Below are 26201 nucleotides of genomic sequence, written 5' to 3'. Positions count from 1 at the left end.
CTCCTTGCCCAGTGGCCAGAACTTATCATATGGCTTCTCTTCTTTCTTTCAAGGAGACGGGAAAGTTTAATCCTTCAGTGTGCCAAGAAAGAGAGGAAAATAGTGTGGGTGAACACTAGATTTCTCCAATACAATAAAGAAATATGCATTTAAAGATTTTGATAGGTTCAATAATATAATTAGTATTTTGGAGCCTCTACAAACCATTAGATTATGAGTGAAAAAAGCCTAACACATTTTCAAGTCCTTTTTCTACCTCTAGGTATTTTTTTCTGAAATTTTATGATAAAAATTTTCAAGCAACAGTATTGAAAGAATTTTACAGTGAGCACCTATATTCTAGGCCTTTTGACTTTATCATTATCACTTTGCTATATTTGCTTTATCACGTATTTCTTCCAGATATATTACTGTCTAAAACTTGTTTAGCATAACTTTGCTTAAGGAATTCAAATAATAATAATACCAATAATACTAATGATAATAATATTTATTGAATAATCAACAAGGTCCTACTGTGTAACATAAGGAACTATACTCAATATTTTCTAGTAACCTATAAGGGAAGAGAATCTGAAGAATATATATGTATGTACATATATATACACACACACACACACATATATATATACATATATGTGTGTGTGTGTATATATATATATATATATATATATAAACTGAATTGCTGTGCTGTACACCTGAAACTAACATGATATTGTAAATCAACTATGCTTCAATTAAGAAGATATTTACCAAGCACCTACTGTAGTCTAGGCATCTTAAATACACTATTTCTTATCCTCAGAGGACTGTCATGTAAAGTACATATTATTCTCTGACTACTTTAATTAAAGAACCAATGATCAAAGAGTTTGAGTAACTTGCTCACGTTCCCTTAGCAGATCTAGGATTCAAATCATTTGTATCTGACTCTACATCCTTAATGCTCTTACTACTGTATCTCATCAGCCTTGATTTTAATACATCAGAAACTACTGTCACCTAAATCACTTTCTCTTTCCTCCTAAACAAACAGTGTATAAAAACTGTGTGTTTGATCCTAATTTGCTAATCTTGTATAGAAAATATGTTTGCTCCATTTCTGTTTCCATCTTTCTGAAGTCAATGTTTCTACTTCTCAACCTGGATAGTGTTCCTGGTCTATATTCCCACTAACCAACAGCTTTGTTATGTCACTTTTAATGCAGGCTGGAGGCCAGCACATGGAATATATGGCAGGGCTCTTGCCCTGTTGGAAACAAACCCTGGCACCATTATATACACTATAGATAACTTTTCCTGTGAGTTTTGCAAAAGGCAGTCCTGCTAGCGATTGTACTGTTCTGATCTTTTTTCCAGGATAATTTTAACTTGTCTTAAGAAATCTTTAAGAACTGACAACGAGTCTCTTTTTTACACTTGAATTGTGTTTACTCAGCTGAATGTCACAAAGAAAGTGATATTTTTCCAAAGGTAGAACAATAAATTCAAAATTCAAGATAATAGTCCTGTGATTTTATAAATTACGTGTTATATTTACTTAACAATTTTGAATTCTACAATATGCTGATATTATATATCAGCTATATCAACTATATCAACTATATCATTTTCCTTCTTTTCCCAGTACAGAAATATTCTGAGCAAAGTATTCCTGAGATCTGTCTCAGATGCATAAAGAACAAAAATTTCCTAGAGTTTTTTGGTAAATATGACATTTTATTTTTTTGCTAAATTATAAATTGCCTTCAATACATGCAATGCTTCAGATATTGTGCAAAATATAATTTCATAGTACACAAACTTTTAAACTGGTATTTTAATAATCAATTACTATAAGTATCTTAGAATAATTTTGTTAATTTTTTTCAACCATAATGGCATATTTTATCATGAGAGGTGGTATAACATAGTGATTGAAAGCAGGAGCTCTGAAGCCAGACTACGTGGGTTTAAATCCTGTATCTGCCATTCGGCAGCTCCATGACACTGAACAAAGATACTTAAAACTATTTGTATTGTTTGAAAGTTTTCTCATTTTGGGCTGACTCTTCTCTGATTCCAGGATGCTAAAATAAACTGGAAGCACTTGCATCTGAGATTCTTACAAATTCAAAGTCCTTTGGTCTCTTTGACCCCAGTGACATTCACTTCCTCATTTTAGTGGTTCCTTTCCATAGCCACACCGAGAATCTCATGTCTTAGCATTGGGACCCAAGACATTTTAAGGTATAGTCTCCCAAGCTCAGATCACTCATTTTCTTCCAGGTCTTGTATTCTGTAATTCCCCTCAAACCTGTACTTCAGTCTTTTTTTTTTTTTTTTTGCGCTGTACGCGGGCCTCTCACTGTTGTGGCCTTTCCCGTTGTGGAGCACAGGCTCCGGACGCACAGGCTCAGCGGCCATGGCTCACGGGCCCAGCCGCTCCGCGGCATGTGGGATCTTCCCAGACCGGGGCACAAACCCACGTCCCCTGCATCGGCAGGCGGACTCTCAACCACTGTGCCACCAGGGAAGCCCTGTACTTCAGTCTTACTTCTTCCAATTTTCTTGTCCCCTCCTGATTTCATCTCTTTCACTATCCAACTTCAGTCTCATGGTTCACTGGCCCCACTCCTTAACCCTCAACTCCATTTCATTGTTTACCCTCCCAATGCACTAAAACTTAAAACCTATAACTTGGATCAGTTTAATCATTTTTCTCAGTTCCTTATTTGTAAAATGGTCTGGTTTGGAGAAAATGTGTGCAATTTTGTGTACTGGAGTCCCTACTTATAATAAACTTTCTACCTATCAGTTATCGGGTACTTTTTATGTGTCAGGTGACAAGAACTGCACATCTGTTCTCTCTCTTTTCTCCATAGCAAAAGTGTAAGATCGTAGATACTGTTTTCTATTTTGCAGATGAGGATCCAAAGCTTAGAAATGTTAAGACATTTTCCAAAGATCAAATAGTTAGTAAATGTCACAGGCAGAATTTGAAACTCAATCTTTTTCCTCTAAAGCACAAGCTCCTGACCACTGTGCCATGTAATTACCAATATACATGGTAATACATGGCTTCAAATACACTACTTTTTTAGATGCATTCTATTGTCCTTTTATTACTTTTCTCTTCTTGCCTTCTTTTGGACTCAATAAATACTCTTTGTCCTTCTATTTTTCTCTATATTAGTTTGACAGTTATACATTCTTTACCTATATATTGTGGTTAAGTTTATTTAAAAAATTATTCCTTATATATTATATACAATCCTAACTTTAACCAATAAACTTTATACTCCTCCTTGCCAATGCATGGTTCCTAGAACATTTTAAGTATCTACATATATTCATCTCTCATCTATCTGTCTATCAGTATACACACACACACATTTACATTCAACCATTTGGGAGAATTCATTGGATTCTTTGACACCAGTTTTGTCAAAGATGTCATCTGGGAATTTTCTTCCACCATGCTAGTTGTTCTGTCTAGTTTTTTTTTTTTTTTTTTTTAAGGGAAATCAAATAAAAAATTCTGTTATAAAGTTCTTACTACCAAAAGTCCATCTTTTTTTTTTTTGGCGGTGCGCGGGCCTCTCACCATTGTGGCCTCTCCCGTTGCGGAGCACAGGCTCCGGACGCGCAGGCTCTGGACGCGCAGGCTCAGCGGCCATGGCTCACGGGCCCAGCCGCTCCCCGGCATGTGGAATCTTCCCGGACCGGGGCACGAACCCGTGTCCCCTGCATCGGCAGGCGGACTCTCAACCACTGCGCCACCAGGGAAGCCCCCCATCTTTATTTTTTTAAACATTATTGTTTGCAAATACATTTCTCATTATCATTGGACACTGCCTTTTCTCTTTTTTTGCCTATATGTTCATGGTATTTACATGCAGAGATCATGGATAATGTTGTTTTGTTTTGTTCTGTGTTTTAGTTAGGGCCATAAATGAGGGACTGAGAGTTTATTATGATCCCATCCCATATTATAATCCCATCTCCTATTCTTCTTGATTTTCTTAATAGTCACAATGTATACATCAAGATTCGTAAATTTTAGGGACATTCTAGTAACTTTGTGCATATATTAAAAAATTAAAAATGAAGGAATTGATTTTAGAAAGCTCATTCTATTCCTCATAGCTTCATGTGTCAATGCTTAGAGTTATGTGTGCATTCTCCTAATCCATCCTCTGTCCCTGACTCAGTCTTACCTCATGGGAGCATGGATATTTAAATGCAGAATTCTTCCAAAATTATTGGAAATATCAATAAAATTTAGAAAATTTCTCCTACATGTTTATATATCTATTCAGGCCTCTCATAGACCTCATTTAACAACTTACATGACATCTCCTCTTGGATAAATAAAAATAATTTCAAACTAACAACATCTAAAATCAAACTCATGATCTTCTCTTCTAAATGTCTTCTCCTTAGGAAATGTACTGCCATCTATTCAATTATGCATGTCAGAAAACATCTCACCTCCTTGCTCTCTTCCCATCTGTCCAATCAGCCATCAGATCCTAGTAATTTTACCTCCTGATTTTCTCACAGTGTCCACTGCTCTCTATTTCTACCACCACGATCAGTGAACTTACACTTCGAGATACCATTTTTTTCTAATTTGTATTAAAATCCTAACTGATCTCCTCATGTCTAGTCTTAGTTTCCTCCAAATTGTTTCACTCACTGAGCCAAGAAGAAACTTTTGTGTATGTGCATAAATATATTATATATATCTATCTAGTACATATCTCTATCTATTTATATTATATACATATGCACCCAATGATAATAAGAAACACTTATTTATCACTTACTATGTGTTGAGCACTCTTCAAGGCACTTTACATATTGTAACTCATTTAATTCTCACCATAAGGTAGGTATTATTATTTGTCCTCATTTTATAGATTAGGAGAAACTGAGACACAGAAAATTTAAAGATTCTGCCCAGGACCACAGGACAGTGAAGCTGGCATTTGAACTCAGCAATTTTAGCTTCAGTATTAATATTCTTTACCCCACTACGTGATATTACCTCAATGAATGTAATCTCTTATGACTTAAAACTCTTCAGTGACTTCCAGATTGTTCTTAGGACTATAGACTCTTTAAACATGGCATGGAATATTCTCCCCTTTCAGTCTGTGTGGTTAAATACTTCTCATGCTTTATGTGTTTCCTTAACCATTATTTCTTTAGGGAATCCTCCTTTCAGATTCCTTTGCACCATGCAGCTCTCTGTTAATATAACTTATCACAGATGAAATTTTACATATTTTTGTGATTATGTAGCTAATTTGTGTCTCACCCACTGTAGTATAAATCGTGCACACTGTTATATTCCCTGTGTGTAGTATAGTCTAGTACAGCGGCCCCCAACCTTTCTTGCATCAAAGACCATTTTCGTGGAAGACAACTTTTCCATGGACCAGGTGTTGAGGCGGGGAGGGGGGGGGAATGGTTCAGGAGGTAATATGAGCGATAGGGAGTGGAGGATGAAGCTTCGCTCACTCACCGCCGCTCACCTCATGCTGTGCGGCCCCGTTCCTAACAGGCCAAGGACCAGCTGGGGACCCCTGGTTTATTATATATATGGCACTCAATATATATTTTATGAAATAAAGAAAAAAGACAGGAAGGAAAGACAGAAAGAAAAAAAGGAAGGCTGAAAATTCTTAGAGTTGAAAAGGTCTAGAAAGAACATTTTACAATTTTGCTTTCAGATCAGGAATTCTTTTCACATCCTTTCTCTCATTTTTTTTAATTGAAGTATAGCTGATTTATAATATTGTGTTAGTTTCACGTGTACAGCATAGTGATTCAGTATTTTTGCAGATTATATTCCATTATAGGTTATTACAAGGTAATGGGTATAATTCCCTGTGCTATATCCTTTCTCTTGAATCGTCTCTCTGAACAATTTCAGTGGTAGGTAACTGTACCTTAGGAAGAGCTGCTTCCATTGCTGGGTGACTCTGATCAAATATTAGAAAATTCTCCCTTAGCTATGAAATATGGCTCCTTATAAATTTCACTCATATGTTCTACTTACTTTCATTTTGGAGCTTCCTGGAATATGTGTCATCCCCCTTTTCACATAGCAAGTTTTCAAATATTTAAAGTTATTATGTTTCTGTTAACATATTCTTTTCCCCCAGCCTAACAATATCTGATTACCTGTATTTTTATGACATAATTTTATATGACATTATTTTCATAATTTTCTTCATGTGCTTTGAAGTATTTTAAACTTATTCTTTTTCTTAATGTCTTGCCTTCAGCCAGCATTAAAAAACTGTTCAATGTATGTTCATTGTTCTTTCCTCCCACCCCCAAATAAATTTTGGTATGAAAATACATAGGCAATCCTGCACATTATTTTTTCTTCTTAGGAATTCACTTAACAAAGTAACATATTAATTTTCTGAGAAGCCTTGGATTAAAGTAACATGTTGGGCTTTCATTAATGTGGTGATTCACAAATGTATATGATCCTTTTTCCAAGGAAATATATTAATAGAATTTTTCAGAATAATGTCTGGAAAAATATATATAAATAGATGTATTAATCTGCATGGAATATTTATTGTTAATAACATATACCTAACAAAATCAGAAATATAAGAAAACTGTACTTTGTTACTTAACAAAATCCTGTTTTGTTTTGTTTTTGACTCATGAGAAACAGGTATATTATGTCAAGTGATTAGAATATAAATTTTTTCTTGTGTTCACTGGATAAAAGAGGAAAACGAGTAGGAGAGAATATATTTTAATGTACTCATGCTAGAAAAATGGAACTAATTGTTACTATAACACTTTTTATTAAAAATATATTCTTAATAAGACTTGTGAATAAGCCTCCTGAAATAAATATTTTACTTCTGTTTTGTTGGAAAGCATTCACTCTTTTTATTTCAGAAATCCAAAAAGCACTGGCAAATATAAGACTGAACAATTTGCAATTCAAGTGGATTTCAAGTGTTAAAACACTAAGATTCTGTCAGAAATGTGTTACAATAAATGTAGAACTTTAATTACTAGAGTACACTGTACTATATCTAAGAACAGCAGATTTAAGAAATAGGTATAATGAACTAAAAATGACTATTGCTCTGTTATTTGATATTAAATGACTAGAATTTTCTTGTTATAAAGTATCTGATGCATTTCATACCCATTCTTGAGCTAAATACCAGACTTATACTTACAAATGTTACTTAACAATCTGAATTTAATTATTTCTTTATAATTATGAAAAAGAAATATCTCATTTTTTCATTTTCTCTAGAAATTCCTACCTCCTATTAGATGTTGTGTTTATACTGTGAATATAATATCTGCATAAGCAATTTTGAACATTTGCAAACAAATATATCCTTCCTATTGAATCACAATGTATTTGTATTATTTGGTATTAATAAGCTGTGAGAGAGACAAAAAGGAACTATCTTTGAGCTGATAAACTATCTTAACTCTGTGTCTGTTTTACTAATTAAAGAAAAGCAGTCTGTGCTACATATCATGGGGAAAAGCAACTTTGAATAGAAAAAAAGTAAGCTATACAAATAAAAATGGTGGCCATAAGCAATTAGAAAAGTGATTTTTATCTTCAACCTATGAATGGCAACCAAATTTCAGGTCAGAAATATGAACTCATTAAATGAATTTTAGATTGTTGAAGACATGTTTAAATAATGACAGCCTGAAGGAGCCTGAAGCAGGTCATTAAATCCATTGGGATTGGTGGTTTGATTTCATTTCCATCCAGACGGAGGTAGCGAAGATGAGGTCCATAACTGAAGGAATCCTGTTCCGCAGGCAATGTGATAGGAGTGGTAGGACATATTACAGAGACGTTCACATCTACGGAGACAAAGAAAGCGTGAATAAATGAACTGGAATACAAGAGACTAAGGATGGGAAGACCAAGAGCTATTATAACAGTCCTATGGAGGGTCTAGTGGCCTGGTCTATGAAAGTGGCAGAGAGACAAACCCTTTTCGTGTAAGCTGGAAGTTATGCATATCTGTTTTATAGAAGTAACCCTGAAAAAATGTGCAACGTACACATAGTCATCTCAGTCCATACTTTGCTATGCTTAGTACAGAGCACTAGAAAGGACATATTGTTAAAAGTTGTGATGGAAAAAAAGGTGTATAAGATATATCACTTGTCTTATTCCTTTAGCAAGCCAGATAAGGCATGATTTGATTACTGTAGAATGAGAAAGGTAGTATTTGGGCATTAGAGGTGGAAACAATGGTTCAGAGCTGGTACTGAAAGAATGGGTAGGTGCATGGTGGAATGGAGGAGTAGATGGATGCAAAGGAAGAAAGCCTTTGCTTTCTTAGAGAAGATGCTTGAAAGTTACCTTATTATTAGAGAAGGTGCTTGAAAGTTACCTTAAAAAAATGCAAACACTCAAACTAGTAGTACATTATGATAAGTTTTTTATAAAGTGCAATTAATATAACTTTATATATGTGATATTTGCAGAAAACAACCTTGAATCTCCATACTTAAGTGTATTTAATTGGAAAGGAAACATTTGCCAAGAACCGAATTACAAAAATTCAAACCAGGAACTATCCCGTCAGCCTTTTCATATGGTTAAGATGTGAGAAATCATGCACCTGCCTTGGATCAGAGCCTTTGGCATCAATGTCTATACTGAAGTTAGGAGCATTCAGGAGAGAAAGCCTCTTAAACCAGCGAAATTCTGACAAGTGTGCATAATAGCTGATCTCAACCATGAATTCATGTACTCCTTTTAAATCCTATTTTGAAACTGTTTTGAGGAAGAGATCTTCCCTTAGAAGATAAGACCCAACTAACTTTGGCAATGACCTTCCTTTTGTGCACACTGACTTGTTCTGAAGGATTTTATGCTTACAGTGAGGGTGCTTTGTTCTGATCTTATGCCATTTTGTGAATTCAACTTGCTAAAAATAATGACTCTGTATAGCAGATTTATATTCATCAAGGTATTTTTTCTTACATATATTATAACCTTATCATGACACAACCTGTATTGGGCAACATTATTATTCTCCCCACCTGGGCATTGCTGAAATAGTGGTTCAGATGGGTAAGGCAATGTGCACCAGGTATTTCAGCAAGTAAGAGGCAGAGCGGAGTCCCAGCCTTGTCCCTTTCCTACTACACAGGGTCCCTTGCCTGCTGGAGAGATTATGTCCTTTCTGATGTGTTATCTCCTATCCTTATCACCCTCATGACCCATAACCCATGCATGTGTGAATAAATAGAATGTAAAAACAAGCATTCTAAATTTAATTATATTTTCATAAGTTAATTATAATGTTTCTGAGAGTACCAAGAAGTAACTTGTTCGAATAGATAACATTTTTGTCAAATTTAAAGTCCCCTAAGGTGTTCAGAAAAAATAAGTATTTCCATCATTTTGGATAAGAAAAGTTCACTGTCCTATAAATTCTGAGAACTCTTCATATAAGAGGTATGTTTCTTGGCAACCACTTCATTAACAACTAGACTAGATTATGAGGTAAGAAGAAGTAAGTACTTTAGCAGTTATTATAATGCATTGTGATATAATGGTGAGCCAAGAACTCTTGCCAGGGAAATTCTTCTTTTCCATTTCTTTTCTTGGAATATAGAAATGACCATGCTTGATATCTACATTAAGCAGCAAGTAAATCAATTTCTCTTTGTTGATGTTGTTGCTGTGAAAACGATTTTTACCTCTATTGATAGAAATTTGTCTTAAGTCTCATATTCTAGGCATTGAAGAAAAATGTGCTATGATAATAATGTTGGAGTGGGGGAAAAAACACCTAATATGGGAAACCTTAGGTTCAGGTCCTGGCTATTATACTTATCCTTTGTCCTTGGAGAAATAGCCTTACTTAGTTGAGCCTCAGTTTTTCTTTCTTCAGAAACTCCTAATAATAGCACACAAGGTTCTTTTGATGATTAATTTGTGGTTCTTAAAGTGTGGTCCCTGGACCAGCAGCATCCATACTACCTGAGAACTGCGTGGTTAGACCCCACCCCATACCTGTTAGGTGGGAAACCCAGAGGCTGAAGCCCAGCAGCCTGTGTTTTATAAGCCCTCCAGGTGATTCTGATGCACATTAAGGTATGAGAATGATTGGAAAATAGAAATATATGAGAAAACTTTGAAAAAAACTCTCTAAAATAAAAGTGGAGGAAGAACAGAGTCCTCTTCTTTGTGTAACTTTGTAAAACTATGTACGTACCTAGCATAGGTGCCCAACTATGTGTTGAATTTTGCTATCTCACTCCTGAACACTCTCATTCTCAAGTTCCCACTTCAGGGGATTTCCCAATTCACAAATAGTGTTCTATGTGGAATCCCTTTAAATTAACTTCCTACATCAAATGTCTATGGGACTTTTGTTGTCAGGTAAGGAATGCACCTGTAGAAGCACAGAACTTTCATCAGGAAAAAATTACATTTATTTAGGTTGATATTAGCTGCTGTACTATTTGGTTCAGTGCACAGATTCAGCTATTAACATTTTTTTTTTCTGTTGCATCTTTTGCTTTAACTACAAGATTAAACAATGTGTCTCATCACCATGGAAAAAAATCACTGTGGTGGGAGCAGCCTGCTCATGAGTTCCTGGACTTTATGCTCAAATATGCTGTTAGAAAAAAACCAAAAAATATTGAAAAACTGAAGAATCCCCAGTGCAAAATAGTCTATTCTTATAGGTTGGATGTTTATGTAATTATTTGCTTAATGAAAAGTTTAGTGAGTAATAAGCAGGCAGCACAACCTTCTGACAATTATCTGTGTCATTTTCCTGCAAACTATCCAATTGATTCTCATTTTAGGAATGTATTTTATAAGGTTGTTCAGAAACCTCTTCAAGATTAGCTTTCTAAAGGGCTTGTGCTAGGGTGGAGCATGCATGGATACTTGCCAGGCTGGTATCATCCCCTGTAGCTGGACCGAGATATCGTCTACATCTACACCTGAGCATCCTGGTTTCAGGCATAATTGTGAAGATGCTAAGTTTGCCTTTAACGTCTCCAGCCCCTTCTTTCTATAACCACTTCTTCCCTTCATGGCACCTCTGCCTCCAAGACACTTTGCACTCATCTCTCACACGGGGAGGGGGAAGGGTACGCTGGGACGAAGTGAGAGAGTAGCATTGACATATATACACTACCAAATGTAAAATAGATAGATAGTGGGAAGCAGCCGCATGGCACGGGGAGATCAGCTCGGTGCTTTGCGACCACCTAGAGGGGTGGGATAAGGAGGGTGGGAGGGAGACGCAAGAGGGAGGGGATATGGTGATATATGTATGCATATAGCTGATTCACTTTGTTATACAGCAGAAACTAACACAACACTGTAAAGCAATTGTACTCCAATAAGGATGTTTTAAAAAAAAGCTATTTTCAGGAAAGGAGTGTGTATTCTACCTTGTTGACTGCCATTAGTCCTAAGGAGTTGCCAACTTCCAGGGAATTTATTTCAATTTCAATTGAGCAAAGCCTTAAAGTACAATGTTGGTTTCCCATGTATGGTCTCCAGAACATCAATCTCAGCATCCCTAGGAAACTTGCTAGAAATGAAAAGTCTCAGGTCCCACCAGACCTACTCAACCAGAAACTCTGTGATGGGGCCATCCATTTGTGTACTCTAAAGTTTGAGAAACCCACTGATCTAAAGCAGACATTCTAACTAGGGTGATTGTAGGCATCAGCTGTCCTGTAGGTTTCAGGACAGAGGTCCCTTCCTGATACCTCTTAAATCATATTCCTTCTATTACTATTCATGAGGTTGCTTGTGGCTGGGGTACACTTTCTTCAATAAGTCTGCCCACTGAGGCAGAAATATCAGAATCTCCTCAGAGTAAAAGAAGATAGAGACATTTAGTTTCTCCAACAGGTAATAGGCCTCTGTAGATTACTAAAATCCACTTTGCAATTTGCAATTTGAACATTTGAACTTCTTGGTTCATCGACACTGTCTGTGAATAGACAAAACTTGAAAATACACTAAAAAAATATCTAAGGGCATGAGAGCTGGAGAGAAAATGAACATTATTGATATTCTTAAAGAAGATATAGAATAAATTTAATAACCATGAATATCTTAGTCAAAGACACACCCTGATGGTTACTTACTTTTAATTTTGTTATGATCGAGGTGAAGGTGCTGCAGATGAGCACTGATTTTGGGGACCTTTGTGAGTTGATTGTGAGACAGTTGAAGATCTAGAATTGATGATACATTAAAACCACTAGAAGGGAGGCCAGCATCTGATAATTTGTTGTGGTTGAGTCTCAGGAAGGCCACTTTAGGAATCACATTAAAATAATTTTCTGGTATTCCTTCAATGGAATTGTTGTCTAAAAACAGCTGCATAGTGTTGGCTGGTAATCTTGGTGGCATATTCCTCAGGGAGTTCTTAGCCATATTTAGCTGCATGAGGTTCTTGAGTCCTTTAAAGGTGTCTCTTTGAAAGGCATTGTCTAATAGTTTATTGTGCTGCAGGTCAAGAAGGGTCAGGTTCTCCAGATTGCTAAAGGTCCCTTGAGGAATTCTGGACACCTTGTTTCTAGCTAATTGTAATTGTTCTAAACTTCTTGGCAATGGAGAAGGTACCTCCTCTAGCTCATTATCTTCCAGAAATAAGAAAAGCAGCTTCTTCAGTTGGCTCAGGGCTCCTTTTTCAATTCCATAGTTGGTTATTTTGTTCTTGTTTAGATTTATCCATCTCAGCTGGGTGGCATTCTCGAATGGCTTCTCAGGAATGGTTTCTATCAGGTTGTTTTCAAGATAAAGATACCAGATCCTTGATGGTATAGCAGGGATTGCTTTGAGAGCCCGGTTTTCACAGTACAAAGCGGTAGGGAAACTGGGGGGACAGAAACATTCCCTGGGACAATGGAAGTCATGCATCATCCAGTCCTCTGGATCATTTGCCTCATAAACCTGTCTCACACTTCGAGTCCATACAGTATCTGTTATGAATAACACCCAGATGATGAAACAGATTGTGGTTGCCATTTTAGTACCTAGAGTAAGGGATACAATTGTCAGATGTTTAACGATCTTGACCTTTAGATAACTGCATGCGCCAAAATGATCCATAAACATTGCTTCTTCAAGGGGGGTGGGGAGGTAAAGACATGTCAGCATTTTATGCATATTTATCAACGAATACCCATCTATTTAGTGGGCACTATCTGCAAAGCATTTTTGCAAACACTGAAACTGACTCACCAACTTGTAACTTTCTGGTTTTAACCCAATCACAATGAAAACCAAGAAAGAAAAAGCAAATTTTAGGAACTCTTAAGTGCTTTTCCATTTCAAGCTATTTAATGCAAGGAAGTTAACTGAAATCCAGAGTTGAACACACCAGTACAAAAAAGTGACCTTTTAATAACTCAAATTTAGAGTCTATGTTGTTCCTAAGAAGTTGGCATATGTTTTCACTTTTACTCCTAAATGAGCAGAACATCTGGATGAGATTTCCCAGGCTCTTTGGCCCTTCAACCAAAGAAATAGAGAGATCAAAGAACATTTTAGCAACTTTTTGTGAAGGAAAATTTTAGGATTTGAAGAAAAATTTGTGATTAATCTCTTGCTCTGTTGCTCAACTTCTCAGGTAAGTTTTATTTTGGGGGTTTAGGGAAAGCCTTCTAATATTTTAAGTAGAGGATCAAGTTGTTTAGCCAAGAAATTTGGATTATGAAACTCTCTATATAGATATAGCTATAGATGTTGATACAGATATATATCACACTTACATAAGTAAGCAGTGTTACTATGGTTGATAAGAAACAAAACAAAGAACATGCTCAGGATACAGGTGGATCTCCATATTTTCAGTATGGATGCTAACAGAGCAAAGGTTAACACTTACTGATATGTGATACATTTAAAAGACATAAATCCTCCCCGTTGAGTTTCAACAAGGTTATGGGAACAAAGAACTATCCCAACAGGAAAATAATATGTATCTATATAACAATAACGTTCTTATCAATGTACATTTAGTTCAAACACTTGGTAATAAAGACCAAATAAATTTCACTGATTCCTTAGGAAGAGATAAAATCAGCATCATTTAGAAATGCTGATCTTTCAATTTTGCCCTAAATCGAGGGAAATTACAAGCACAGGGCAGCTTCTGCAAGCTGTCAAATTTCTTGCGATTGCAGAATACTGCTCTGGTCATCTTCCAACAGAGACACATTAAAACATTATTTTTTTTTTCAGAATAGGGATTTGCTTTAGTTATTGAAGCAGTAACCCTGCCTCTGATGAATCATAACTTTGAATTCTTAACTTTAAGAGTTTTGAAAAGCATAAAATAGTTTACCTTGCTGTCCAGGAATGTATCGCTGAGTCCTGTGTCTGGATCTGAAGTTTGCTAAAATCAGTTAAGAAAAAAAAAAAAAAAAACTTTGACTAGAAGAATTTGTTTTTATTTTATGCTGTCTAGCCTCCTACGAGAAAAAAGAAAACCTCCTCTGACCAGTCACCATGAACACCTTTGATCTATTGTTTCCACTTTGACAGAGCTTCAGAACACCGCTTACCTCAGTTTTCTTGGATCTTCCTCGTCCCTTTCTATTGGTCACTGCTCATTCAAAGTAATGGATTGACCCAGGCTCCACTGTCGTGTTTTGGTGAATCCTCCCTAATATATATGCATCCATGGCTCCAGCTTTAACCCCTCCAACAACCACAGCACCTCAGTACCTAGATAGCCCAGCACAGGAAATTCTGACTTTAATCTCAAGAACCTATAACAAAATTCAGTGCAACTTTCATTCTGAGTTCACAGTCCCAAAGATATTGTAATGCACTGATCTGGAGACCTGATCTAACAGCAAGAAACTAAAAGCAGTTTTGATTTCAACTACAACAAAAAGATTTTAAAGCATTTTTCTCTAGATGATCTTTTTTAAAAATTGGATACAAAGACATAAAGACCAATGTTTTCTGTTTATATGGAAATATTTTATTCATTTTTTTGTATAAAACAGATGCTGGGATTACATTTAGATATATTGTTTTTGGTCAAGGGGTAAAAGATAAAAAATGTATTTGAAAAATTTAAAAGTGAAATCAGGAAAGCTCTACCTGATGTTGGCACTAAATATGGTGTATAGAAATAATTGTTTTATAGAAATAATTTTTGTGTCTCTATTTCATAGTGGAAGCTTTATTCCAAATAATTATTAAAATGAGATTTTTCTTTCCTGCATTATAAAAGATGTTCTGCATTTAGGCCATTATAGGACATTCTGCTGCACTGTTTTGTTTTTTGTTTTTCTTTAACATACAAGTTTAGGATAATATGTCTTCCAGTTCTTGTAATTTGAGGGAAAAAAATGGTATGCCTCTTAAGGAAAGACAAAAAGTTTTGAAAATCTCATTTTCAGATATTACCCTGCTGATTGATTGTAATCATTTTGTTTTTCAAAATCTATCGTATTCTGGGAAAAGGGAGTTGTATTGATATCACTCATTCAACACTGCCCACATAAATATTATCAAAGATAGAACACAGTGAAGAGGGGAGAGCACTGGACTCAAAAAATTTTTTCTGAACCACTTACTTCTTTTCTCCTAAACACAGTTTTGTCATCTACAACATACTGCTGGGGGCTTCCCTGGTGGCGCAGTGGTTGAGAGTCCGCCTGCCGATACAGGGGACACGGGTTCGTGCCCCGGTCCGGGAAGATCCCACATGCCGCGGAGCGGCTAGGCCCGTGAGCCGTGGCCGCTGAGCCTGCGCGTCCGGAGCCTGTGCTTCGCAACGGGAGAGGCCACAACAGTGAGAGGCCCGCGTACCGCAAAAAAACAAAAACAAAAACAAAAAAAACATACTGCTGGACTACCTCGCAAGGTTGGCCCTAATTTGTTGTAAATGATTAGGAAATGTTAGCCTTTCTGTAGCATTAGCCCTACACTTTCAACTGAAAAATACCTTTAATTTTCAAGGCCTTGATAGCTTAAGATCAAATTCAGACATGATCTCTTAGTAGCCCAACAGGTACACTTCTATCATATTTTAAGAAAAAAATCAAGTGTTAATTTGCTTTTGTCACAATGATCTCCTCTCTCTACTGCACTTTTCCTTTTCTCTTTCTTCTTTTTCTAAACCCTCAGTATAAAACAACAGATGATGTCTGAATCTGCACGGCCCGCTTTAGCTACTCTCTTATTTCTTAATTTTCTTTTTTTAGCCAAACTTATTTTAGTCATTTCTTAATTCTATTACACAAATTTTGCTATGTGTCCATTGTAGGAAAATTAGTTGTACATTGGCTGCCTCCAATTTCTGTTTCTTATTCACCATTCCACCCATGATTCACCCGTCAAAATAAGGTTTCTAATCCCTCTGCTTCCCTCACATTGCTCTAACAACAACAACAAAAAAGCAGTAACCTTCATATTTACTAATCTGTTGAAGTCTTTTAGTGTTTCGCCTACTTGACTTGTGACTTTTGGCAATGCAGACCCACCCCTTTAATAAAATGTTTCTTGGACTACATTCTCTCCTAGTTTTTCCTCCCCTTTCTTTGTGACTTCTCTCTATCTATGTTCTGAAGCTCTCTGTTTCCTCTAACAGTTTTTTAAAAAGCTTTTCTAGCATTTAAGTCTCTTTGAGATTCTAAGATCTCAAAGATTTTTAAACGATTCCAAGGTTTTAACCATTCCCTTTATTATGATGACTCCTGAAGCTCTTTCTTCAATCTAGCCTACGGAAGAAAAACAGCACTCCAATGTGTGTATCCACTTGCTTTCTAGACATCTCCTGTTGCAGGTCTCACAGCCATATATCTAAAATGAAATTCACTATCTCCCTTTAACTGCTCTTGTCACTTTATACTTTTGAGTGATGCTATCATCTTATTCAGTCTCCTAAACCAGAAATCTGGAAATCATTCTCAACTCTTCCTTCTCATTTTGTGAGCATATGATAGCAATCACATTTTAAGGACGCTGGGAGACATGATATAAATTAAAATGATCATCTACACTGCTTGCCAGGTTTGGTATCATTGTTTCCAGACTAAAATATAGAATGTCTTCTGCTGTTAGTATAATCTCTGTTTGTCTATGTCTTAATTTTTCCCATTACAATTCAATCTACCCTTCTTTGATTACTGATTCCTGAAGGATGGGGACTTAACTCTTCATTAGGACTGCTTAAGTGGAAGTTCAATAAATTAAATTAAGACAATGGTGCGAACCTCTGAGTCATGCTAGTTGTTATAAGAATTAATGGAAGACTCTGCCCAGTCTTATCTGACTCTGCTAAGAGGGAAAAATGAAGCCTAATGTGTAACGATGTGGCTTTGAAATTGTCCTTCTAATGACAGACTAATATTTTAGAAGTCCCTGGGGCTTTGGACATGGTAGGTATCCAATAACTATTTACCAAATAAGCAAATGAACAAATAAACGCATAAGGCACATGTATCATTTTGATAATTATGATTTTTTTGATCAGCATAACTACTATGTGAATAGGAATATAGTGAAGAACCTTCAAAATATGGTAAAAAAATGTGAGTTAGAGTCTTCCTGTTGCATCTTACTAGCTGTTTATGTGGGCACAGGTTATTTAACCATCGTAAGCCTAAGTCTACCCATAATGCACCTGTTCTGACTACTATGAAGCGTTGTTTGAAAATCAAAGAAGATAATGACAGTGAACATGTCAGAAGGCCCAGAAATTTCTTTCAGCAGAGAATGTGATAGTTGGTATCTTGGCCTTCCTGAGAAAAGTCCTAGAAACTTGAGATGGAGTTAAAGTCTTGGTGGCTTAACCTCTTTTACTTCTGTTAGTACATTTTGATGTTTCCTGTCTGCTTATCTTGCTTCTACTTCTTAGTAAAAGGGAGGATGCTTTGCTAAACTGTCTTAGACTGGGGAATTTGTCTTGTTGCATTCCTAAAGATCGTTGACATTTAAAAAAAGAAGGCAATGCATAAAGGTATAAAAGACACGAAACTCTAGTAGGATTTCAAATTTGTTGGCATATGTATCTGATGATTCTATGTTAGCAATAGTTGGACTGTTAGGTGCTCCCAGGACCTATGTTTATGTCCAACTGACTATACGTTTACTAAGAGAAATAATTTTCTCTTCATAGATCAATTTTAGCCTGGTTAACTAAATTCTGTCAAAAAATTTAAAAATATAAAAGGAATCCACTAAAATATATAGCTGACACACATGCATATACATGTGTATTTAAATGTTTTCAAAATAATACATTTAAAATATAGCAATGACACATTTAAAAGGTCAAAATTACTACAAAACTGATAATGCACCAAGCAGTCCCCCACCCCACACTTCGGTGTAAGTCCTGCTCCCAAGAGGCCATTGTTTTCAACTCTATTCTGGATTTCTTTTAATATTTACTTCAATATCCTTGCTTGTACTTTTTGTTTAACTTATCAATTTTAAACATCAACTATTTTCTTTTATTTTTTTATTTTTATTTTTTTTTAATTGGAGTATAATTGCTTTACAATGTTGTGCTAGTTTCTGCTGTACAATGAAGTGAATCAGTTATATGTATACATATAACTCCTCCCTCTTGGACCGCCCTTCCACACCCCCCCGAATTAGATAAAGATTTAGCACATTTGCTCATTCCCACTCTTACCCCACCTGCAACCATTATTCCTTTCAATAACTCCTAATGTATGTATACCACAAACTTTGATTAAATATTTACTGCATGTTATTACATAATATAAATATTGTTTACTGCTGAAGAAAACAGTGCAAAATTAGTTTAATTCCTTCATTGTATTGCACTTATTTGCCATATATATATATATATACACATACATATATATGTGACGTTCTGTATACATATATATCTATGTCACTAATATTTTCTGAAACAGAATTATTTCTCAAACAGAATTATAAAACCATTTTGGAAATATTTTGCACCCAGAGGGTAGGGTAACATAGTGTGCTGGTTAAAAGTCAGATCTGCTTGGGCTTGAATAAATCTGTCTTATTTACTAGCTGTGAAATATTAAACAATTATTTATCTTTGCCTTAGTCTTCTCATCTGTAAATTAAGGATAACAATAATATAAATAATCATAGTAATAATACTGCCTCATAAGATTGTTATGAAAATTAAATGAGTTAGTATTTTTAAAGCATCTAGAACATGGTAAAAGTGTTCATAAAAAAAAACAGAAATATTAAGTTCACTTTTTTCTCCTGGGAGATATTTCTTCTGGAATTCCATATCCTCCTACTTCAATCTAGTTTGCTTGCTGTTGTAAACCAACCTAAGCAAATTTGGTAAATGACAATTTTTAAGTTCTTTGTGGTACATTTCAGTTGACTCATAATTAATGAGGGCTATAGGAATCTTCCCCTACAACCTACAAAGAGGTGTTAAGTTGGATGAAAATAAGTTCAACTGTATGTTACATAACAGGCCTTTATTTTGCACCAAATATTTAAAAAATTCATGAAGTGAGTCTCCATTATAAGATTTCTTCAAATGTTAACTAAGCTTACCTAAGGTGTCAAAACTAATGCAAATTCAATATCTTATAATCTATAATGGAAAAGAATAGATATATGTATGTATAACTGAATCACTTTGCTATACCTCTGAAACTAACACAACATAGTAAATCAACAATATGTCAAAGAAAAAAAACAAACAACAAAATCAGCTGTCTCTGACAAAGTACTGTCTTTTAAAGTACACTTATGAATAATAGAATCCTTGGTTTCTGGTCCAGTGGGATTGTTGTGGTCCTGGACTTCCTTCAGCCATCTCCTGGGTTAGATCCCTTGTTACTTTCTGAATCTTGTGTTCTCTTCTTTCTTGGTTAACTCCACAGCATTGGGGGAACACAGCTTCTGATCACTTCCTGTGCACGTGAGTTACCTCTCTTTTTTTGTGTGTGTGTGAAGTCACGTTTATAAAAATGTGTTTACTCAGCCCATCCGCTTAACTGATATTTCGACTAGATACAATTCTAATTTGAAATAATGGTCCTTCCAAATTTTGAAGATACTCAAGAAAGTGATTGTCTTGTTGCTTCTTGAGTTGAAATAGAAAAGGTTAATAAAATTTTAATTTTCAGTTTTTAGAATGTGACCTTTTTTGCTCTCATTAAACTTTTGAGATTTTCCTTTCATCTTCAGTTTCTGAACTATTACAATATGTCTTGAGAGGGTGTATTTCACTCACTCACTGGGTACCCAGGGAGTCCTTTCAATCTAGAAATTCACGTCCATATGGTTCATCCATTTTTTTCTATTTTCTCTTTTTGAAAGTCTTAGATGGTGCACCTCCTTGTTACACTGTCTAAATCTTTGATCTCTTCTTTTCTGTTTCCATTATCAAAAGATTTTTATGCTTTCCAACAGATTTCCTTAATTTTGTCTTCTTTAAAATTTCTATATCATACTTCATGTATTTACTTTGGAAACATTCTCTGGTTGTTCCCTTCCTAAAGCATTCTTTTATTTTATGTAATTACTACCTTCTCTTTTAATCTCTTCAAAACGATACTAAAAACTACAAGGTTTCGATAGTATTGTGAGTTTTTTTCTGCTCCCTGCAAGAATTTCATTTCCCTTGATATCTTTTTTTTTTCTTGGCTTGATTTGACCTATAGAGGTATTTCACATTGGAAACATTCCTCACATAGCTGATGGTGCTTTGCTGAATTTTGATACTTAAGAAGAAGCACTAGTAACCTTATTAGAAGATCTATGAGAATCAATAGCACTTGTCAGCTAAGGATCAGGTATTCTGTCTCTCTTTTATATATATATTACACACATACACACACATATTGGGAATAAATTGAAAAAGTCAACACATATTCTTCTTAGTGTACTTTTTATAACTTTGATTTTTTTATTAAAACTGCTAACATGAATTTTTTTGGTTGTGAGTAAATAGCAAATAACCTTCCATGCATAGTTTAGCCTTTGTATATGAAGCATCCTGAGGCTATGCTGTCCAAAATTTATCTGAAACTAGTAGCACACCCTGTCACTTATAAGCTATTTATGTTTTGATTCAATTTTGATATTTAAGACTCTCTCTGGTGCCGGTTCCTCCAAGACTCTACAAGAAGACTTTGAATACCTAATCAAAAAATAAAAATAAAAATATCTCTGTGATTCTTGGGTGAGCTGTGTTACCAACCATCCAGAACCAATATGCTCTAGGATTGTTCTCCTCCAGCTTCTCAAGCTCTCTCCATTTCTACAAATGTTCCACCTTAGCACTATTGGCTTTCAGAGGATACTAAGATAACAGGAAGTGAGCAACTTGAAAGCCAATTAGTTTAAAGCTCGCCTCCAAAGCACTTCAGAAGAGGTCTCTTACAAGAAGGCATTTCATCAGAATAGTGAGAATTAGACTCATAATGTCTCCAGTATGTTGAGGAGATCCATTGAGTCAAATATGGATTCTTGTTCTCCTTAGCTTCTTATCGAACTGCCTTCCAGGGCATCCCAATCAGTCCTATACTGTTGCAGCATTTCACTCTCAATTTCTTCCTACATATCGTATAATTTTGATTATAATTTATATAATTATAATTGTATTTATACTCTTCTTAGTCAGCTGGTCATAGAGAAGGCCCCCATGAGCCCCCGTGTACTTGATGAATCAGCACTGCTGAGCAATTGAGATTAGGCTAGATAGATCAGGTAATACTAGGTTTATGAGTAGTTAACGTCAAATTGTTGTTTAACTTCCCCTTGGGTCCAGTTTCTTAAAAGGATAGTAGTTATTTGCTAAATATAAGCATATCCTTGCTTTGGAAAGCTAGGGTTTTAATTCTCTTACTAAGGCTTACCACACACTGCATATAGCAACCTGACCTACTATGAACCCTTTAAATATCATTTAATCTGATGAGTGATAAGTAGCAGGATCACTGTGACCTCTGCTGTCTGGAGAGCCTTCTCTTGCCATGGGACAAACTCAAATCTTACAGCTTCTCAGCACGAGACTCACATGCAGTAACATGTGGCCTCCAAAATTCAAAGAGACTATTCATGTTCCTAGTGGCCATAGAGACATGGTTCAGCAAGCTGTCCTCACTTTAGAGAGCTAGCCCAACTTTCCTTAGACCTCTTAACCTTTAAAATAAATCAATAACTTGACAGCCCTATATTCTTCCATTGTATTTGGCTCCAATGTGCTGGCATTCAAGTGTCTAATTAATGTATCTAGCTAATAAAGTTTACCCTCTAGGTTGTATCACATGATGTTCTGTGAGATGGTATTTCTGCAGACTATAATGTGGTACAAAGCCAAGGAGTTAACACAATCCAGAAACAGTATGGCAAAATTATATTACTGTTCCTGTCTGGTGAAATAAAACAGACTGCTTCTAGTAATTTTGTTTATTGGAATAGAGGAGAAAGACATTATTCAGATCAGTTGCTTTATACAAAGTACTAAGAGCTATAATGATTTGGACCCCATATGGAACAGCAGTTGCAACAGAAGTTGCCATCTAATTAAACTTTGCAAAATCCAATTTTATCTTCTCAAACTATCCTTCCACTACTAAACACAAATGAGAATCCGCTGAGGATCATTAGCCCTGCACTTTTAAGTCACTAAAGATGGCACTAATATTTCTGATTTTTATTGAAGCATTATTGCTATTAGTTTAATATTTTTGTAGGAGTAGAAAGCTCTGCAATTTTCAACTTGGTATTTCCAATCAAAATGTTCCTTTTGCATGGGTTACAGAGCTGATGTAAGAATCCATCATATTTTGAAGTCATCTATTCCAGCTGTACAAGAACTTGGGTAATAAATATGGGAAGGATAAAGGTAGCTTCTCCACTTGTCATTTTAACATCAAAATACCCTCAGTAGTGGACTGCAGAAGTGTCCTGTGTCCCTGGGAATTAGTTGTGTTTCAAAACCATGTTTTCTTTCACAGGGCACAGTTACTTTGGTAACGAACTCTGGTTCTTTTAGGCGAAGACTAGGTTAAAAAAAAAAAATAGTAGCACACACTTGAGATATCATTGCAAAGTACTTATTTAAGACAAGATGCCCTCTCTTTCATTCTGGTGACTCGAGGTCCATGATTTACCTATGTTTTAAAAATTCAGTGGAGGGCAGAAGTTCCATATCATATGTCATAATGAAACACTCAAGGCTCTGATGAGCAGTTCTGGAGCGTTATTAATTTCACAAATCAAATAGCTCTACAGAGGACTTCACACCTCTTTCATTCCCAGAAATCTAATTCTCAATTGGCTGTTAAGTTCTTTTTGGATCAGACTATTCTGACTTTGTACTGATCCTGATATCTATTAATGGAAAATGTATCTGTTTTACTCATTGGTAGTTAAATGACACTACGTTATCTCTTCCACTCCAGATTTGCCCTTCCTCACTGAAATCAGGGAATCAATTTTCATTGCTATGCCTTCCACCAACAATTCATGGACATCACTAAAGTCTTTTTAAAGATACTGGTATTCCCATCTCCAATATATGTCTCAATTGGTGAAGATGGATGGGTGGATTATACATGATAAAAACCCATTTTATCATATAGTATTAGAATTCCATTTTGTGAAAATTTTTATTTTGTGCTTCTATACTATGCCAAGGAATCAACTTCATTTAATGTATGCTTCTGTTGAGTTCCATTTTGCGGTGTTTCAGCAAACTAACAGACTCCCAGCTCCTTAAACTATGTTAATGGATCCACAGTCTCTGAAAGTACGCTCATATAACTAATTCAGCTTTATCTAATGTTATCATTCTCTCTTCTTGGTTGAGTACCCTCAGAATCCATCCATCTTTTCCAATTTTTAGCCAATATACGTTAGGCAATTCCTGTAGTTCATTTATAACAGTATTTCCATCTCTAGATTTTACTTTCTAATTGATATCCTGTTGCTCCTTCTTATTATAGGTGGGAATCATTGAAGGTTAAGGGGAATGGGGCATGAAAAGAATAAATTCCCTCCTAAAGTTAATGCCTTGAGTTGAGGAACTAGTTGCATCTTCAAAAAGGAAGGAATTGCTTTACAAATCAAGTAGTGTGGGGCTCTTTCAGCAAACAAAGGAGGTTCGGTGGGGCTGAGAATCATGACCACTCCTTCTCATCTGTATCTTATTGTCTAATCCCTATGCCAATTCTTGGGTGGCCCTCTATTTCCAGATCAGTGGCTAACTTTGTTGGACTTATGAACAAATTGGACTTACTAATGTGCTCTTGGAAGGAACTTGTTTGTATGTAGGGGACTTACTGTATGGTTTTTCAAAGCCTTACCCTCAGGAAATGTGTCATTTCCGGTAACTATACAGGGCCCATGTCCCATTTTTGTGGGTCACTGTCATCCAGACTCTTACCTCTGAATAATTTCAGGGTTCTGACTGCCTTTTACCTAAGCTATGCAGATGACCAATATTTCCCAACAATCTGATGTCAATAATGGATTTCTGGTATTGATATCTTTTTCTACTAGACTCCTTGGCTATAAATACCAGAGAATAATTCTGGGTATTTCAACAAAAAAAGGGTTTCTTTGAAAATGATAGGTGGAATCACATAAATGAGAAGAGGGTGGAAGAGTGAACCTGGAAAACAGGCAGAAGATAAGGAAGCTTTTAAAAACTAGATAGAAATCATCTGGCCAGGAAGCATTGCCATTACTGCTGAATATCACTGGAACCAGAGGGTCTTACCAACAGCCTTCACTGGGGGCCACCGCAGATGAATTCTAAGCCAAGAACACGCCTCTCCTTGGCTAAGCCTGCCATAAGCTCCACCCTGGCTTTATGAGGCTGGGAAGAGAAGAGATACTTAGGGGCTACTGAGCCCCACTAAGATTACAATCAAGGGCAGTTTTCTACATATAAGAAAAAGGTCTGGAGGTGGGACAGATGAAAAAGTGACAGACCTTTACTCAGGAATATGTAATTGCCTGATTAAAAGCATGAACTGGACACTTTTCGGCACAGAAGCCTTCATGATCGTCCCTTGCTTACTCCAGAACTCTGTCTTGATGGGTCCCCCACCCTGCACCCACAAGCCCCCTGCTATAGCCTTACCCAGATTTTTGCAGTTTTCTGAATTTACTGTTATATCTTCACTCCAAGCGTTGCTTGTGATGCTTCCTCAACCAAAATCCCCTTACCACCCATCCGTCTGTAGAACACAACAAATACAGCATCACTTCCTCAACGAAGGCATTCAATACTACTCTCCTTTAGAAATAAGTACATGCTCCTGTTAGAACCTACTTACCCAATGTAGACTCAATTCCAGCTAACAATTTGTGATTGTTTCTCTGTCTTCTACGCTACAAGTTTCTTGATGACAGGCAATTCTTTTTTTGTTTGTCGTTTTGGCCTTGGAACCCGATTGAAATTCCCGACAGATATTTATTGCAAAAACATTTCTCTTTATATAACAATTTAATCAGGCTGAGGTGTGATAAGCGGGAAGGCAGCCATTAAACAAGGCTGTCAATGCGGCAGGATCGTCTCCTCCTGCTGCTGGGTGTGGCGTAGTCATGGCCGTTCATTAGAAATTAAAGCGGAACTGAAATCCATTTACTGCCTGGTGGCGTGGAGCGCTGTTGTTACAGCTTAACCCAGCGTCTCCCGTATGCTGTGAGGCCGGCATATGTCAAGCAGCCTCCAGCTGTAATTCCAAGAAGGATCACTTTCATATGCTTTCCCTATGGCCCTAGACAGTTGAGCTCAGATACACTTGATTTTCCTGGAGCCACAGGTTGGAGGCAGCAGGAAGAAGGACTGGAGAGGTGACAGGGAGAAGGGCAGGCAATTTTTTTTCTGCCTTTTTCCCCCATTGACTAACAGCATTGTGCTGGTATATCATAGGGGCTCAACGGATGCTTATATGATGAGGAAGATAAATTGAATTTGGTCAATAGTTCTCATAGCCCTTTTAGTCCAATTTTAACTCCCTAACAAAATAATTTTAAGCTACCTGTCCCCTTGAATTTTAAGCATTTAATTCTTAACTCTTCTCTCCATTGTGAGACTTGGTTATAAAATATTTAATATTATTAATAATTAGCATATTTATCGTTTATCTCAGTAGGAATTTTCAGTTCTACTGATTGTAACTACTCTCTGGGATTGAATAGTCCAATTAATTTCTTCCCTATGTATAGGTTTTTCCTTTTT

At 36.1% G+C, this 26201-nt stretch overlaps 1 protein-coding gene across 1 annotated transcript; it reads right to left on the bottom strand.

Annotated features, from left to right (window-relative positions):
- Window positions 1-7174: 7174 nt before the first annotated feature.
- KERA (keratocan) lies at window positions 7175-25483 on the bottom strand. Its single transcript, XM_060164998.1, has 4 exons — window positions 25294-25483; window positions 14352-14402; window positions 12145-13038; window positions 7175-7863 (listed from the first exon to the last, which is right to left on the bottom strand). The coding sequence occupies exons 3-4, from the start codon at window positions 13028-13030 to the stop codon at window positions 7688-7690; spliced, it is 1062 nt and encodes a 353-aa protein (XP_060020981.1). The 5' UTR covers window positions 13031-13038; window positions 14352-14402; window positions 25294-25483; the 3' UTR covers window positions 7175-7687.
- Between the last annotated feature and the right edge of the window lie 718 nt (window positions 25484-26201).

This window comes from Lagenorhynchus albirostris, chromosome 11 (genome assembly GCF_949774975.1).
Source record: "Lagenorhynchus albirostris chromosome 11, mLagAlb1.1, whole genome shotgun sequence".
NCBI lineage: Eukaryota > Metazoa > Chordata > Mammalia > Artiodactyla > Delphinidae > Lagenorhynchus > Lagenorhynchus albirostris.
Note: the sequence above shows the minus strand (reverse complement) of the source record. Positions and strands in the feature narration are given on the sequence as shown.